Genomic DNA, 17,252 nt, shown 5'->3' on the forward strand with positions numbered 1-17,252 from the left:
TTTCTTCTTCACACATTAATGCAAAATATAATGAATACAACATGAAACTTGCACGGTCTATTGCTAAACAAAACTGGAGAAAGTTCAAATCAGTCTTTTGACAGACTGAATTGTCACGGGTATTCACAGAGAACTGTTATTTATTTATTTTTTATTTATTTATTTATTCATTTATTTATTTCAATCATTATTTCTAATACTTACCAGGTATTTTTCCAGTTGAACTCTTATACTGAGTGTGTCAATAGAGGGGGCTTTGCAGTGCTCTGATTGGTTGATGGAGGTGGATAACCAGTTGATCAGCCTGTTTAGATCTGCATGGAAATCCTACATTAAAAAACATAAAGAAAAAGAAAGGTAATGGTGAAAGACTTCTCTTGAAATATTATTCCATGAAATGCTTGACTTTTTGAGAAAACATTAAAGCAATTATCAATTCTCGATATCGAGAATTACGGATTTATTGTAAACACATGTCATGACACGGCGAAACGTGCGGAAACAAGGGTGGGTTTTGCCATTATTTTCTCTGACTCCGATGACTGATTGAGCCTAAATTTTCACAGGCTTGTTATTTTATAAGTTGCGATACACGAAGTCTGGGCCTTTGGATAATACTGTTTACCGAAAGTGTCCAATGGCTTTAACTGAAGAAAACACAAACTTATTATTTTGTTTACTTTAATTTAAAAGCAAGGCATACATGTGTACATTAAAAATTCACACACTATTGCATGCACAATAACACCCTTGTGCATGACACATCACAAAATATAGCCAACAAAAGTAAATCACCCATCCCTCCCCTCACAGAAGGGCTGTTTAAAAATATGCACCCCTGTCGCCCCTCTAACTTCATCAAGACTGAGTTTCGCTAAAATTCTTTATTCATCCCCTTCCAAAGAAATCCCCTGGCTGCAACACAGTCTTGGTCATTATTCAGACAGATTGGCTGCAAATCCTCTAATGTCCCGTCTTGTCAACCCTCATTCTAATACTCAATACAATTTCCTTTCCAATTACTATAAATAGGGCTTGATTGAAAGGGTTTAACAAGAACTCAGAATGGAATTGCACAAAATTGTTTGGGATCAGACAATCTGTGAGACAATAATTTCAGTTGGTTTCCCCCCCCCTTTTTTTAATGACTATTTGAATCACCTCTTAATGAATACCACCATCTTTCTAAAGGCTAGGGTCCATTCATGTAGCTGTAAAACAGAAAATTTTGCTTGGCCAAAAAAATTAGTGGGGCACCACATGCAAAAATGTTAACATCATGAAATGTTGGCTAGTAACCAGTTTCTATTAAGCGGGATTTTTCTGCGCTTACCAATTCTTTTTGCTTACAGGCTTTATGAAAGTTTGGCCCAGTTCACGAACAAACATGTATGGTACACAATTAATATGAAAACATGTTTGAAAACATGATTGCAAAATACACCTTCCAGGGGAAAATAAAAAAAAACTAACATTAAAGTGTGTAAACTAAACAAGTTTAAATGGGCAAATCTTCTGCCGCTAATTGTCTATAATCATTATTGTATTCATCTTTAATTTGAATTGAGTGGATGTATGCCTTCAGTGTGGACCAAAACAATTGGAAAGTCTGTTTTTTTTTTTTTTAATGTTAATGAAAGTTGTGCTAAGAAAGAAATAATCAGCAATGCCATGTGCATGTGCACCCAAGAAATGTTTTATTCAATTTGTTATTTTTATTTCAATTCAAATTATTTTAAAAACCTTTACCTACATGTGACAGACAGTTGCAAGTTATGAACAACTTCAACTGGTCAAACATTTTTGCTGAGAATTTTGTTAATTTGCTTTCACCTTTATTTTGCATTGAGTTTACTTTGCGCTGTATGACGTACATACAACATAAGTCTCCGTCACTCATTTTTCATGTAAATGAAACTCATACCAGAAAAAAAGTTATAATCAGTAATGTATCTGATATTATTAGGATTACAAACTTCATGTGACAGCCAAGTTATGAAATATCAGCTGGTGCATAACACAATTGCATAACTGGATAATGTACAATATTGGTCAAGACAAAAAAAATTACATGCCACTTAAGATATATTAGAATGCATCAAAAGCGGAACTGGAACCGGATTGCATATTTTGTGAAGGTTTTCAATGAATAATTAACTCAGCTTCTCTGGATGGATGACTAATCCTTTTATAGACTACTAACGTCACTGTGGTCTGTGTTCATTAAAATATTTGCAGGCAGTACCCGTCAATACATTTAAATATTTGAGAGTTTTTCAAGTAACATATTTTCTTGCGTTGTTAACATGTATGAAGATGTGAGAACATTATTCACAGACATTATCTGAAGAGAAAGTTATGTAAACAAATGTTTTGAGACACTTTTTTTGCCGAATGAACTTGAATATGACCCCTTCAGGGTTCACAGACACATATCAGAGCCACTTGAAGATCATAGAACATACTGAAGATGGTTCCCTGGTCCACAAGCCAAGCATGCACAGGGTTCTTCTCCATGCATCACAAGCTAGCTTATTGGGCTGATTGATAAATAATAAACAATTCAGGGGGGGGGGGGCTTGTGATCAAATTCACAAAGTTAGAATGCCCCAGATTAGAGAGGAGGGCTTTGAAAACACGTTGTCAACACCAGATAAAGAAATTCAGAGGACTTAGTTTTCAACTCAGCGTGCCTACGGCAACAACCTCAAAAATTAAGGTCCACAATTTCCCCAAGTTTTGAAAATTCATGGAGGTATACATAGTATATTGTAAATTTACCAAACCAAAAGAGGAGCCAAAACCCCGGTTCATACTTCTTGCCAACGTGCATGTGATTTGAATTTTGGCGTCACAAGCTCGCAACGAATAATTCGCTTGAAATGTGCTCAGCTCCTGCAAAACTATCGGAGTAGGGTTAGAGCGCTGTGACATCAAAATTCGCTTCGCATTCGCATTCGCAGGAACCGAGCGTAATTGTTGATTTTGATGGATTCGAAGCTTGTACACTAACCTCACACTCAGCCACAGCAGCAATCTCATCGTATCCATCCTTCTGGTGTCTTTTCCCCCCGTCTCGTCGCTTATCCGTCCCGACTGCCAGACGTCTCCTGGGTCGAGCCACCTTCTCATCTGACCTGGGCGACGAACGCTTCTTTCTACAGAGGGGCGATGACATCCCCGTCACCTGCTTTGTCTTAGGCTTAGAGGACTGTCTCGAAAGTTTTACGGGTGTGCGTGTTGACATCGTGGATGTTAACAACTACACTGGGCTTTGGCTGTTATTAAATTCTGAAAAAAGAAAGACAGAAAAAAAGTATTTATTTACATTTTAGTAAACCAGAATATCGTCATGGAGCTGCCACACTGTACAGTTAATAACTCTGTTAATTTTTGCCTGTTAATTTTCATCAAAATGAACTTGGAATAATGTACATTACACTACATGTGTAAATTCACATCAAAATGAGTACATTTACAGCCATCAGTCATATCACAAAATAATTTTGGACACAATAAAACTCACCAAAATAACTGGATAATACTGCGGAAGTACACCTTTTCTTTCACAAATAATTATTCACACTAAACATTACTCTATAAATTAGAAGTACAGTGTTGCACATACAGTACAGTACTTGAAGAAATGTGAAGCACTACCTGACCTATGTAATTGGGAGCGTGTACATGTCAGTCTAGCCTCAGTGCCTACATACTTCTAGTGAACAAAAAATTACTAATAAAGGAGCATTTGAATGTGTCGCTATTTCCCTATTGGGAGTTAATGGGGCCAAGGATGCCAGAAATGCCAGCAGAAGCAATGGGATTGGATGGTTGCTCTGAAGGACACAGCGCATACAAAGTACAAGTGTTGTGTAAACATTTAAAGTTGTCCATACTGTGTATTGTACCAATGGAATAGCTTGATAATGATTCACAGATTAATGGTTATCAGATTGATTGGTTAGTACGTCAGAGATTGAATCTGGGGGGGGGGGGGAATCCACCAGGCCGCAGGACTTGTAGCTCAGAATCTTTACCGGAACAGGATTTTAATCACAACAAGACCAGAGTCAAAATGAGGATAGACTAGAACTAAAATGAGTTTTTTCATCTAGACTGTCTCATTCTGAACAATACACTAGTTTGAGAAATTTTATCTAAAACTGTTTTATGGGCGATTCTCACCAGACTGAGAGATACATGTATCGTGAAACTCAAACAATTGAACATCATTCTTTTGAGACAATGATGGAAAATTTAGAAGAACAAAAACAAGATCACTGAACTTGTCTTGTCTAAAAAGCTTACTGGCCCAATACTGAAATCATTCGCCAGTTGTCCAGTGTAAAATTTGAGCCTTGAATGAATGTTTGAGTGAGGTGAGGTTCACAATTTATCTGAAATCAACCCTCTCTCCAAACACACACAAACTTTTTTTCAAAATGATTTTTGGGGTTGAACAACGAATTGACTAGAGTGGGATTCGAACCAACGACCTCCGGATTAACGTGCCGGCGCTCTACCAACTGAGCTACCTGGCCCTATGTTGGTGTTGTCCCCATTTTGTCAAGATCTTTGTTCGGGGGGGGTGCCAAACTTTTTCATGATCACCATTTCTTTTTCAGACTTGTCTGACAAATCTCTGAACAAAATCATGAATGGAAACTAAATAAAATCCAATAATGTGCAGATAGAATCCCTTCAGTTTCATTTCAATACTGTGGGAAAGCAAGAACATTGTTCGTCAGTTTGTGATTCATTTCAATCAATCAATCAATCAATCAATCAACTAATCCTTTTTGTGACAAACAAATACAATAAAGGGTGAGAGAGAAAATGCATTGTGCCATAAGCTCAAGGTAAATATTTGTAACGATTTTCACAGCTTGGTTTTTACACAGATAAAAAATACGTCTGGAATATTATTTAAAAAAATTGAATATTATCATTGGCTGGGCAAGTAAACTCCCCAAATTAGCATGTCCCTTGGAATAATAATTATGGGCACCAAGGCCAAGACAGGGCAACTGATGCAATGACCTTTAAAAAATAGAATTTGCAAATCGTGGATCTTAAACACCACTGGCTCTCTCTTTGGTTTTCTTCTTTGAAACTGATGTTCTCAAAAGAAATGAACCAACCCTAATTTTTAATTAATGTGTGTACATTTTTAAATTCATACACTGTGAGAGAAACTAATTTACTTCATCTGTGTGTGTACAAACTACAATGTAAATGTCATTGTCAATTAAAGTGAAAGCAATGTGAACCATATACATGAACGTAAAGAAATAAGATACCAAATTGAAACCAACCCACAAGGTCAGAAATAAGACTTAATTTACAAAGGTAATTTCAATTGTTAGAATTAGAGGGACTGAACAGTTGTTGACTTGTTTACTACAAACCGTAATTTGTATGGATGTGTGTGGGTGGCTGGTCAAGGTAACAATTGATCAATTAATTAAGGACTTCGTCAGGTTCATCTTACAAAGGGCAGTTCATCATCCCCTTGTTTCTAACCAAAAGTAGGTCACAGTTAAATTAAATTTGTTGCTGGCTTGTAGCACATAAACGAGGGAAGAAAAAAAAACTTAGACGGGAAGTAGTCAAGGTTATTTGATTTTAAGAAAGGAAGAGCTTTGAAAACATGAATTCTTCTTTAACAGTACCCCTCCTCATAAATTATGTTCTTCTTACAGAAATAAACTGCAACGTAAACAGGTTTAGCACAAATAGCTTGAATTATTTTTATTAGGGGACTTAAAGAGTGGAGGCAAGGTCTTAAATGGCCACTTAAAACTGGCAAGGTCATGGCTGTGAGATGAAGTACAGAGTCAATGTCAATGTCCTTTATTGCCAACCATGACCCTGTAATATTTTAAATAGTCACTACTCTTTTATTCATTCATAAATACCATTTTGGTTAAAGGTGGAAGAAAATCAAGGAAACCTGTAGTGTTATTGAACTTTTGTAAAATTTTACCATTCCTGTCTTGTACCATACTTTGCCAAAGGTCGCACTGCACGCGATGCTCAACGGAGTCAACGGTATTGCTAATACATGTAGATTCTACATTGAGTACCCTAATATTGATTGCGATACACATTATTTGTGCTGTACGCCATCACACATATGGTGGCTATAAATGCTCCAGATATGTCTTTATCAGCCATTTACTTGACCTTCTATCAACCCCTGCCTAAACTGTCTCTTCTGAACACAAGCTCATGCAGAATATAATAACCAACAGCTGGCTTTGAATTAAAACAAAAATGAGCATCACATTGCACCTTACAGACTGCATCATACAAACTGAACATGTGCTGCACATGACAGACAAAACTATGTCCGTGTACTCATTACGGATAGTCCTTGCTCTACTATACTGTATGCGTATATTAAACTTCATTTTGTAATTGTGTCAAGGATTTTTCCATGACAGTGGAAGAGCGATGCACTAACCTGAATGCTGAATGTATCGTAGACGAACAATAATGTGAAAATGTAGGGCCTATATTATTTACCCCAGAGATACAAGTCTGTCTAACTTAATTAGTTAATAACATATATTATGTGTAAATTAGGCCACATTCTTCCAAGCTGTGTTTCTTATGGGCTTCTCTGCAGTTTCATTCTTTTTAAAATTTGATACATTTTGTGAACACTGTAGGAATAAATTACCTAAACTGTTCAAACTGAAATCTCAGCACTGGTACTACTTGTCATGTTATGTTGATTGCACAAGTAAATTAACCAAAACTCATAAATAACGTTATCAATTAATTAACAGATAGTGGTAATTAAAGAAAAAACTTCACATCTGTCCTCAACACAAAGGTCAATTCTTATGCACCTGCTAAAACCTCTCCAGATAGCTAAATTATAAATTCCATGTTGGATGACCAAACCCATGACTATTTTTTTTCTCCCAGTGGAGGATAATGTATTGATTCTCAGTGCCAGCATGCCAAAAACACCCTGGGGTCACTCTGATGGAATTCAACCATGCAGAAGGAGTGGAGGGCAACGTAACCTCTCAGATGCACTTGTCAAACTGATTAAATTGCAGGCACTGTATGTAATGTAGTCAGCGCCTGTGTTCTTTTTGTACATTGCATAGAGTGTGAGCTTATGATGAGCATTGTGTATACAGTGCGTTATAACATGGAGCTATCCTAATAACTGGGATGCCTTGTCTGTCTGACCTTTTTAATGTCCAATTGAGTAAGGGGAATGCACTCCAGGATCTTTCTTTGTAACATTTTATCTGATGCATGGTATACGTAGCACACCCGATGGCAATCTCAAAGCACTCAGAATTTGTTTTCGTATTGGTAATTACTCAAAATAATTATTAGCATAAAACCTTACTTGGTAACAAGTAATAGGGAGAGGTTGATAGTATAAAAAATTGTGAGAAACGGCTCCCTCTGACGTGATGTAGTTTTCGCGAAAGAAGTAATTTTCCACGAATTTGATTTCGAAACCTCAGATTTAGAATTTGAGGTCTTGAAATCAAGCATCTAGAAGCACACAACTTCATGTGACAAGGGTGTTTTTTTCTCTCATTATTATCTCGCAACTTCAACAACCAACTGAGCTCAAATTTTCACAGGTTGGTTATTTTATGCATATGTTGAGATACACTAAGTGAGAAGACTGATCTTTGACAATTACCAATAGTGTCCAGTGTCTTTAAGGCATGTTACATTTTGAAGTTTATGAGACCTACGATGGCAATTATCTTTGCGATAAATATACTGTGTTCTTGTGTATTTGTGCATTACACAACACACAGGACCTACACATACGGCTTCACTTTACAATTGTAGGACGAAGGATGCTATGGTTTGAAGATGTCTTGCTTAATAAGGACACAAGGGTCATGACTGGGACATGAACCCAAACTCTGCTCATCAGAATCACTAGAGCTTAAGTTCAATGCTCTTATCCGCTCTGCCACAACGTCAGTGTTACACCATGTGATAACATTTTCTTGTGTAGAACTGTTGAGATTATTAATTTATAAGAACTTCACCCGCTCTTAATTTATTTGGTGCTATGGAATAGGCAGTGAGTCTACGCGTATTTTGTATGTTGAACTTTCCCTGACTGTTCGACTCCTTTTAGATCTCATGATTTTAAACAGCACTCCTACACAGCATGAAGTATATTCTCACATGGTCGGAGCACACCCAGATAAGACAAATTCTCGGTGTACAATTTTACAGTTTCGTCAACATTGGTTACTGATTTACTCTGGATCTTCATTATTGTGAATTTAAAGACATTATTATTTATAAGCACAACTTATTAGTTGAGATGAACGTAACCCTCCATAATAAAACTAATGATGGTACGGGAATTGTGAAAGCAAGGAATGCGATTGTAGTCATAAACTATTCCTTAAATATAAAGCAACGCGCATCACACAATTTAATATCACTACAAACAAATTTGACAATGTTTCATTATTACAGCCTTGTATTTGTCGCTGTATGGAAGAAGGTATAGGCCTACATGTACGTACTATGGTCCCTACAAGAATAGGCTATACAAAATTATTGCATTGTAGTGCCTGAGTATACGTAGTGTGGCAAACTTTGAATCAATCCCATTTATACAGTGTATATTAACTTTAAATTCATCTCATTACTGACCGACCCATGGAAACACAGCAATACCTACTGTAGGAGGCAATGTCCACATATGGTGTGCTGATTCTTGAGAACAGTTCATTGACATACAGTAAATGCTTGTGGTTATTCCTCTATGGTTTGTTCCTTGCTCTATGGTTTGTGTAACCTTGAGAGGTGTTTTACAGGAAGGAAGGATTCCCTATGTACCACTACTGTGTATATCCTCGACATCAATACAATGAGAAGAATAAACTCAAGGAACTGTAATAAATAATAACATTGATCAATAGAAATACCACTGTGTACTGACAGCGACAGTCAAGTTCAATTATAACACAATGTACATTTAGGTTAACAGGCTATTTTCTTACTGTATTTGTGGATTTATACAACTACATAAGCAACCCCGAACCCCCACTATCATTACATCCATGGAGGTAGAAATAGATTCTACCTTCATGTTACATCAGAACACATTTTATCATATTTTTTAAATAATATAAAAATATAATGGCTACTAAACTATTTGTGAACATACCTCTCGTTGTAATTCAACTGTTTCTTAAATCCAAGGAAAGATCCAGTGTGAGACTCAAAAGTAACAAATCCAACTCGAAACTCGAAAGTAACAAATCCAACTCGAAACCGACAGAACCGTTGAACTAAACCGCATACACCTCAATTCAAATACACCTTTCTCTATTCATACACGTAAGCATTCACAGTCAACCAGAAAATCGCCCACACACACACATGCCGGTGAAAAAAAGCAATCAAGACAGAAGAGAGACAGTTCCACGCTGGAGGTTTCCCAGCGATGACATCATCTCTAGCTCGTTCATCAGTAGGGCCATACCATTATGGACTATTCCATTCTGAATTCTTCACAATGGTTTAGCTCAATGGATTAGAGGGGACAATGACTTCAGTTCAAGGGTCTTCTAAATAGCCTCGCTGTTTACAAGGACAAGATGGTGGGAGAAATTGCAAAGCCGTCTTTAAGAAACTCAAACTAGCCGAATAGGATAAAAGGGAAGAGGGAAATTTGTACATTGAGTATAGTATGACCCACCCCCATGCTCTGAAAGTACATCATTGTAACATAGAGTAAGGACAGAGATGTAATAAGCCTGGTGGTGAGAGATGCGGTTCAGCTGTATTGGAGCATGATCCATATTAAAAATGCATGACTGCATTTAAGTCAACTAAACCAGCAGCATGCCGGATACACCATGTGTGCCATGGGATACTGGTACATCTACCTATTGTACCGTTCCACTTTTCTTGTATTGTAATGTAGAGTCCAAGGTCGTCCAATTGACAGTTTCTAAATTTGTAACCCAAGGCTGTTTAAATTGAGTGAACTCACTCTACCATGGAGTTATTTCATTATGCGGCTTAGAATGGCTGGTATGCTGAGCCCATGAGGGTTTAACATGCGTAAAATAAGGGGAGAAATAGCGAAATTCTTTGGTGAAAAAAGGTTCTTCACAAACTCTTAATGATTCAGTTATTTTTTCAAACTTGCCTTCAAAATTAACACTGTCAATGGTCAAACAGTGTCAGACTTTAGTGTACAAAATAAATAATATCATAGTCGGAAAGAGATTTTAATTAACCTTGTATTTACAAGAAGAGTAAAAAACTTCCCTTCTTCACTCTTTAAAAGGTAAAGCAAAGCCTATAGTGGCATGGTTGAATTTGCCTCACTACATCGTCATCCTTTGCATGAATTCAGGATGCAACTACTGAATACATTTCAATGTCATTTGAAATGTTAATTTGTCCGCATTGTAAATACATCTGAGTGCAGTGCACCAACATAACCTGTCAGCGCTACTATCAGACCCAAGTGCTACCCCCCTCTCGCCCTCAGAGTGGTATGGTCCATGAATACACTCACAGTCACACAAACCAAGGGATGCCCCCAATCATATTAGTTGACTAATGGGACCCTTCAGCATACATACAGTAGCGTAGCAGGATGGCTGTGGTCAATAATGATTATGTGTGCCAATATTACTCATGGTTTCATTTTAACAATTATAATTATCTTGTCCACTCTGTAGTGATTCACTGCACTCAGTTAGTATTGCAGTGGGTTCCAACCATGTTCTGGTAGTTACATAGTATACACAATGGACTCCAATTGCTTTTTAAACTACATGTTTCCCTAGTTTCGGGTCCTCCACACATCAACCAACTTGAAATATTTTATTGAAATAAATGCAATTGAAAACTTCACATGTGGATAATGTATTTTTTACCGATCCACCATCAATAATGATCTCCGGGTGCAGCCCTCATACAAAATTTACAATTTATAATTTTAATGTTCTGTTCTTGTTTGGCAGAACAACTCACTTTGCACCTTTCAAATGGGTATACATTCGAAAGACAGTTATAATCAGTGCCTCACTTCATATAATTTGAGCAACTTTTTACATTGGATCACATAAACAAATAATTAGAATTTAGTATCAATTTAACAATGCAGACCATTTATCACCAATTTGCGTCTGCAATATAATGCAAAAGCTGTGTAATTCAAAGAGAACAAACAACTGTACCATATGGGGCAAAATATATGATCCCCTTAAATGTTACTTCACATACGGTACTAAAATTCTCTTTAAAAATTTACTTTATTATATCCCCACACGCACAAGCTGCAGTATCTAATAGAAGAACAATGAGCCATGACGGGCAAGTTCAATTTGTAAAAGGGAATTGTTGTGGTTGGAAAGGTGTAGCTTTGATGGCTTAACGTTAATCTCTCATCCATGGAAATCCTTCTGGGAATTGAAAGATCACTGGAATAGAATGACACACAGCAGTGACGCGTGTCCTTTCATGAGTGAAACGCTGCCATTGTATGTTACGTCATGCATACACACAGTCGTTATGGGAACACTACTCAGGTCTGAATCCTATAACTCCAATCACTTAGGGACTTCCCTTGTGAATCCCTAACCTATGCTGGGTGTTTTACAAAAAAAGTTAATGTAGGCCTACATTGATGCAAAACTAGCACAAATTCTACCAAGGAGTGATCTGCCAGTTCTACATGAAATTATTCCAAAAAAGGGAGGGCTCACTGAAACAAAATGATGCAAGCACAAACAAATAATGCAAACATCAATATGATCCCAGCCCAGTACTTCAGAGCAGGAAATGGAAGCAATTTCCTCCATTGCCTCGATGCTCTTGAAATGATCCAGTACAAAATGTACATCTCACAATGAGGTGACCTATAAATCATAACTTTTGTTCACAAAAAGGGTGACTTTGTACGTTCCATGACATTTCTGGCAGGCAAGATACTACACTGGTCATAATGGGAAATTTGTACATTTTGAGTCATAATTTTTTAAAACATAAATTTAGGTGATGTCAAAGTAACAGCCAAACAAGTTTTGACACATGCCCCCTTTCTTCTCATCAAATAATATGATCAAATAGTGGAATCTCCAAAAACATAAGATTAATTGTTTTCTTCCATTTAGCTGATGTGTAAATGTGCCTGCAGAAAGTACAGGCTCTTTGGCTCTTTAGTAAACATGAGATGTACCAGGTTACCTGGACACTAACTGTTTTTCCCTTGTGTCAGAATGTGAAGTTATAGGCTTGTATTTCTTACTCACAGTATCAACATCCTTATTCAAACAAATTGCCAAATCAAATGTTTGTCAAAAAAGTGAAAAAACACATGCTAAAATAAGACAGACCTCATCCTATGGATGTGCACTCAAGATTGTTGTCCAACCTCATGCCAGCACTCCCTCTTAATAATTGCAATTCTTCAACGCTTCAACACGTAAGCATTTCCAACGTGGTATCAGATGCCACTAACTCCAAACCATCTGATTTTATTATTACGGATAGTGCTCCCTGCAGCTGAGCACAATCACTGCACAAATTATTCAAACAGATTTTAAAAGGACGTCCGAGATTCTGGTGACGAGCCACTGTTATTGTGGCGATTAAAGAAAAGGGTTTATGGTACAGTTAAACCAATATTTTGATCATATTTGGTAATCTGTCTTGAACAGGCATGACATTTGGACATTGGAAAAAGTAAGACAATTTTATTTAGAAGAAGGGGTGGGCCAAATCTTGTGGTAAGGGCAATAGACTTTAAATTTAAGACTATTTCAATAAACAAATTCAGATTCTCATCAGGGCAAACAAATCAAAAATCAGATTATTTAAGGAAGGTAAGAATATCTCCGAAACATGGACACTAAAGAAAGCTGATGAACAGAGATTAAGGGTTTTCGAGATGGCATGCTTGAGGACAGAAGGACTTTTATATAGAAAAAGATTGCAAAAAAATCTCAATTCAGCACTTTGTTCACAAGCGTTGCTCAAAATACTTTGCTAGATGTACACTGAGTGGTTTATTCATTAGATTTTATATCCATTTTTGTTCTTAAGTTTACTTTGGTCTTTTTTACTGTAAGTTTTGTTTGGCTTCTCTTTACTTCAATTTTATTGTTTTTATAATGTGTTTATTTATCACTTCAAATGATTATTTTGCTATAATTTCTTGGGTCCACAGTTTTTACTGATTCGGCTCACCCTAGGTGCACATAATTAAAATAAATATAAACAAGATCAGTTCCAGTGACAGTATCCTAATCCAGGATCTGTAATTAATTTCTAAGAGGGTAGTTTAGGCCATTCCTTTTTGTGAAGAATACTTTCATTGGAAAATCTTAAAGTATAGGCCTAGCATAGGGGAAACATTTGGAGGCCATTTAGCCTAGCCTCTGTAAAATTCCTAGCCAATAACTTAAAATCAAAATGAACACACACACACACTAAATCTGTTGTGTGCCGCAAAGCAGCAAGCTTTATAAAAGAGTGTGGGAACCAACTCAGCACAAAGGTCTCACTATATTATGCAAAACACAAACATTACATCTACCTTTGCAATTGGCAATATCCCCCTGAGATATCAGACTTAAACCTACACCAAAGAAATCCTTTGCATAGATTGAGCCCCCCTTAGGTGCAGAATTATCAGCAAAGTGTTTGATGTAAACTTGAAAGTGACAATAGTTTCCCTACTAAATCAACAAAACACTACCAGCAGGACCCTGGTGACAAGCTAAAGAATAGCGCAGGTTCAGGCTCGTCAGGGAAAGGCTTGTTTTTACAGGAGTGAGTTGGCAAGGGCGTCAAACCATGGACCTCTTTAGTGAGTGGATGGTCCGTGGTGTAGACCCTGTGGTGCCACCGGCATCTATCAAACAGGGTGCCATTACAAAGACCTCCTTATGTAAACCCAGCAAGACCTCCTTAAAACAAGAATGTTACTACATGTTTACAATTACATACTACTAAGCATTGTAAAATATGCCAACACATGTCGTTTGGTTTTCCCTAAGAGGACAGACCATTCTTGGTCTTTTTCTTTAAAAGAAATCCCTTGATCTTTGGTGTGAAAAAAAGGAACTAGTTTTGGTGTTGTGACCTGGGTTCTGGGGAGAGTGGGGACGACAGTCTCAGAGAATTTTTTCAAGAGGCATTATAATTCGAGCACCAATTTAATGCTTTGCATGTGATCCCTGGAAAAAAGTGGGAACATTTGATCAAGTACAAGGGCTGACCTACCTACATATGTGCAGAGGCTTTAATAGACTGTTCATGCTTCATTAACAACAATTCATAAATACCCCAGACAGTTTCTCTACTCCTATTGGTGGAGAGCGCGTCACGTGGGTGTGCATAAACCTTAAGTTAATGCACACTGGAGCTCTGTTTATGCACACTGAGCTGGCTTCCGCGTGTCGGGCGCGCAAGATTATCACGCGGAACGCGCAAATCATACCTATCAGCGCGTAATCTAAGCGCGCGCGTACACACAACCCATGCGCCTTGAACAGAATTCTTCAAAAGTTTTGGATAAAAATATTTCAAACTTCCAGTTTTCAATTGTTAAAGTGTCTATAACTGTGTTTGTTTACGTTTTTTAACAAAAGGGCATTTATAAATGGGAATAAAAGAGTAGCGACTCGATCTTCATCGTCCGTTTCCTTGCAGGGTCGTTGCCGTGCGATAAAGGCCCGAGCCGGCCGCCGACCCTGCCGGCTTTAAACGTACGTTGAAGAACTCGTCGCTACCCTTTTATTCCCTAATTAAAGTGCTATGCCCCTGGGTTCTGGTGACCCCATTTTAGGGCCAGGGTAGGTGTACAGTTTATTCATCTCTCCATGGAGGTAGAATTCTACCTCCATGATCTTTCTAATTTGTGCAACAATTCCATTTTAGGGAAGGTAACCTTTAACTCTTGAAAATTTTCAGTATTAAAAAAAAAACCTCAACCACACAGCCCAGCATAAGGTTCAAACCTCATAAATGCTGGGGTGTGTGGTCGAGTTTTTAGAAAACCCGCTTGAACACCTGTGCAGTAAGCTTGGGCGATATAGATTTAACTCGAGTTAAAGAGTTAAAGAATAGATTTATTCGAGTTATTTTATTCACGATATATCGCCGACAATCGCGATATTCGATATAATCGCGATTCAATAAATTTGACATCATCAGTCTTCAAACTCCCAGTGAAAGTTGTAGAAGAGACAGTCATAGCATAAGAGAGGTGTTCTAATGACCTATTCTTCTGGTTTACTCCAAACCTATGGGGTGCAAGATGTCTCAGCTAGGAAATACATCGCGATATTGCGATACTTAATCCATATCGCTATATATCGATATTTCGATTAAAACCAAATCTATTCCAACATTGAAATCGTTTCCAAATTAAGAAAAAACACCCTTGTCACACGAATATGTGTGCTTTAATATGCTTGATTTCGACACCTCAAATTCTAAACTTGAGGTCTCGAAATCAAGTTTGTGGAAAATTACTTCTTTCTCAAAAACTATGTCACTTCAGAGGGAGCTGTTTCTCACAATGTTTTATACTATCAACCTCTCCCTATTACTAGTTTCCAAGCAAGGTTTTATGCTAATAATTATTTTGAGTAATTACCAATAGTGTCCACTGCCTTTGAGCAGGGTGTACAGTCAGTCCAGCTCCGCTAGGTCAGCCTGAGCTGTTTTTAGCCGCATTCTACGTTCACTGTTCACCCACCTGCACTGTACATATCCACACCCTCGCATGCACACAACAATCACAGTACGTAATACACCAGATGGTGGACTGTACTTTTACGGAAGAAGAAGAAGAAGAATCCCTAAGTGAGAACATTACTAGGCCAAGGGTGCTTGATTCTTGATGTTGTGCAGATCGGACACAAAAGTGCTATCAGAAAAACAAAACTGAAGAAACTGAAGGTGATGAAGACTAGACAACTGGAACTCAACTGGTGCTAGACAAAGTGCATTACAAACTGGGCTACTGATTATATAGACTTGATGCAACTCCTCCCCTGAAGGCCTCTGAAGGTTGGGGCGGCTAACACCACAAGTGAGTTCCAGAGCGTGACTGTTCCGGGAAAGAAGGAACTTCCATAAAGCTGAGTGCAGCTAGTGATGGTCAAGAGTTTGCAAGGAAGGTAATGGTATACCGTATGATCTAATGATGTTGGACGGGATCATTGGATACAGGTAATGGGAGGCATTGATGGCGATTAGACCCAGTAAATGGGGAGCTCTGTACAGCACCCAAGTTACTGGGTCTAGATGGTGATCAATCTTATTGACAACTTAATCACACCATGGTGGGTTCCCGAAGGGAAATATTCAAACACAACTGTGGTCCTGATGTAGAAATATCAAATAGAGTATAGACTTGGTTGTCGTCTGCATTCCCTGCACTAAGTGTGACTACACTCATTTGACTAGTTTTAATATGACGCCCGTTACAATTTGTGTTGTAAATAAATTACGTATACTGTTATGAATTACTGAAATAACTACGCAATAAATTGTTTTCGTTTTCTTTAACATACCTTGATAGATGTTTTCTTGGCAGAATACTTTTATGGTTGGCTTTACAATGATTAAAATACACACCCGCCGTGGTCCAGTTTCAGAACCTTGCTCCGTCTTCGGCGATTCTCTGCAGTCGAGAAATTTACCGCCAATTGGTGGCGCTACAACATCAGGGTTCGTTTTAAGTGGGCGTTTTAGTAACGGTGAATAAAATTAGCAGGCATATAGTATTTTTGGATCCTGAATTAGGAAAATGCCTGCGTTTAGAAAATACCTTAGGTATTATCGAAACTGCGGGGAGCGATTAGCAGGCTTCTAAAGCCTGAACTGAGAAAATGCCTACGTTTCGAAAGTACCTGGGTATTTTCGAAACGTAGGCATTTTTGACTTTCAGGCTTCAAAGCCTGCTAATTCTAAACCGTTTCGAAAATACCCAAGGTATTATCGAAACTGCGGGGAGCGATTAGCAGGCTTCTAAAGCCTGAACTGAGAAAATGCCTACGTTTCGAAAATACCTGGGTATTTTCGAAACGTAGGCATTTTTGACTTTCAGGCTTCAAAGCCTGCTAATTCTAAACCGTTTCGAAAATACCCAAGGTATTTTCGAAACTGCGGGGAGCGATTAGCAGGCTTCTAAAGCCTGAACTGAGAAAATGCCTACGTTTCGAAAATACCTGGGTATTTTCGAAACGTAGTCATTTTTG

General features: G+C 37.8%; 1 protein-coding gene across 5 annotated transcripts in view; it reads right to left on the reverse strand.

Moving 5' to 3' along the window:
• Positions 1–16,661, reverse strand: part of LOC117290589 — a 34,142-nt gene extending 17,481 nt beyond the window's left edge. The window contains exons 1-3 of one of the 5 annotated variants that reach the window (XM_033772059.1): positions 16,566–16,661; positions 3,014–3,291; positions 205–327 (exon numbers count right to left, since the gene is read on the reverse strand). In XM_033772059.1, the coding sequence (XP_033627950.1) occupies positions 205–327; positions 3,014–3,247 (357 nt within the window). In that variant the 5' untranslated portion in view covers positions 3,248–3,291; positions 16,566–16,661. Of the gene's footprint in view, positions 1–204; positions 328–3,013; positions 3,292–3,526; positions 3,592–8,695; positions 8,714–9,184; positions 10,555–15,643; positions 16,396–16,565 lie in introns of those variants that run through there. The other 4 variants (XM_033772073.1, XM_033772052.1, XM_033772081.1 and 1 more) reach the window with 4 other exon arrangements.
• Between the last annotated feature and the right edge of the window lie 591 nt (positions 16,662–17,252).

This window comes from Asterias rubens, chromosome 1 (genome assembly GCF_902459465.1).
Source record: "Asterias rubens chromosome 1, eAstRub1.3, whole genome shotgun sequence".
NCBI classification, from domain to species: domain Eukaryota; kingdom Metazoa; phylum Echinodermata; class Asteroidea; order Forcipulatida; family Asteriidae; genus Asterias; species Asterias rubens.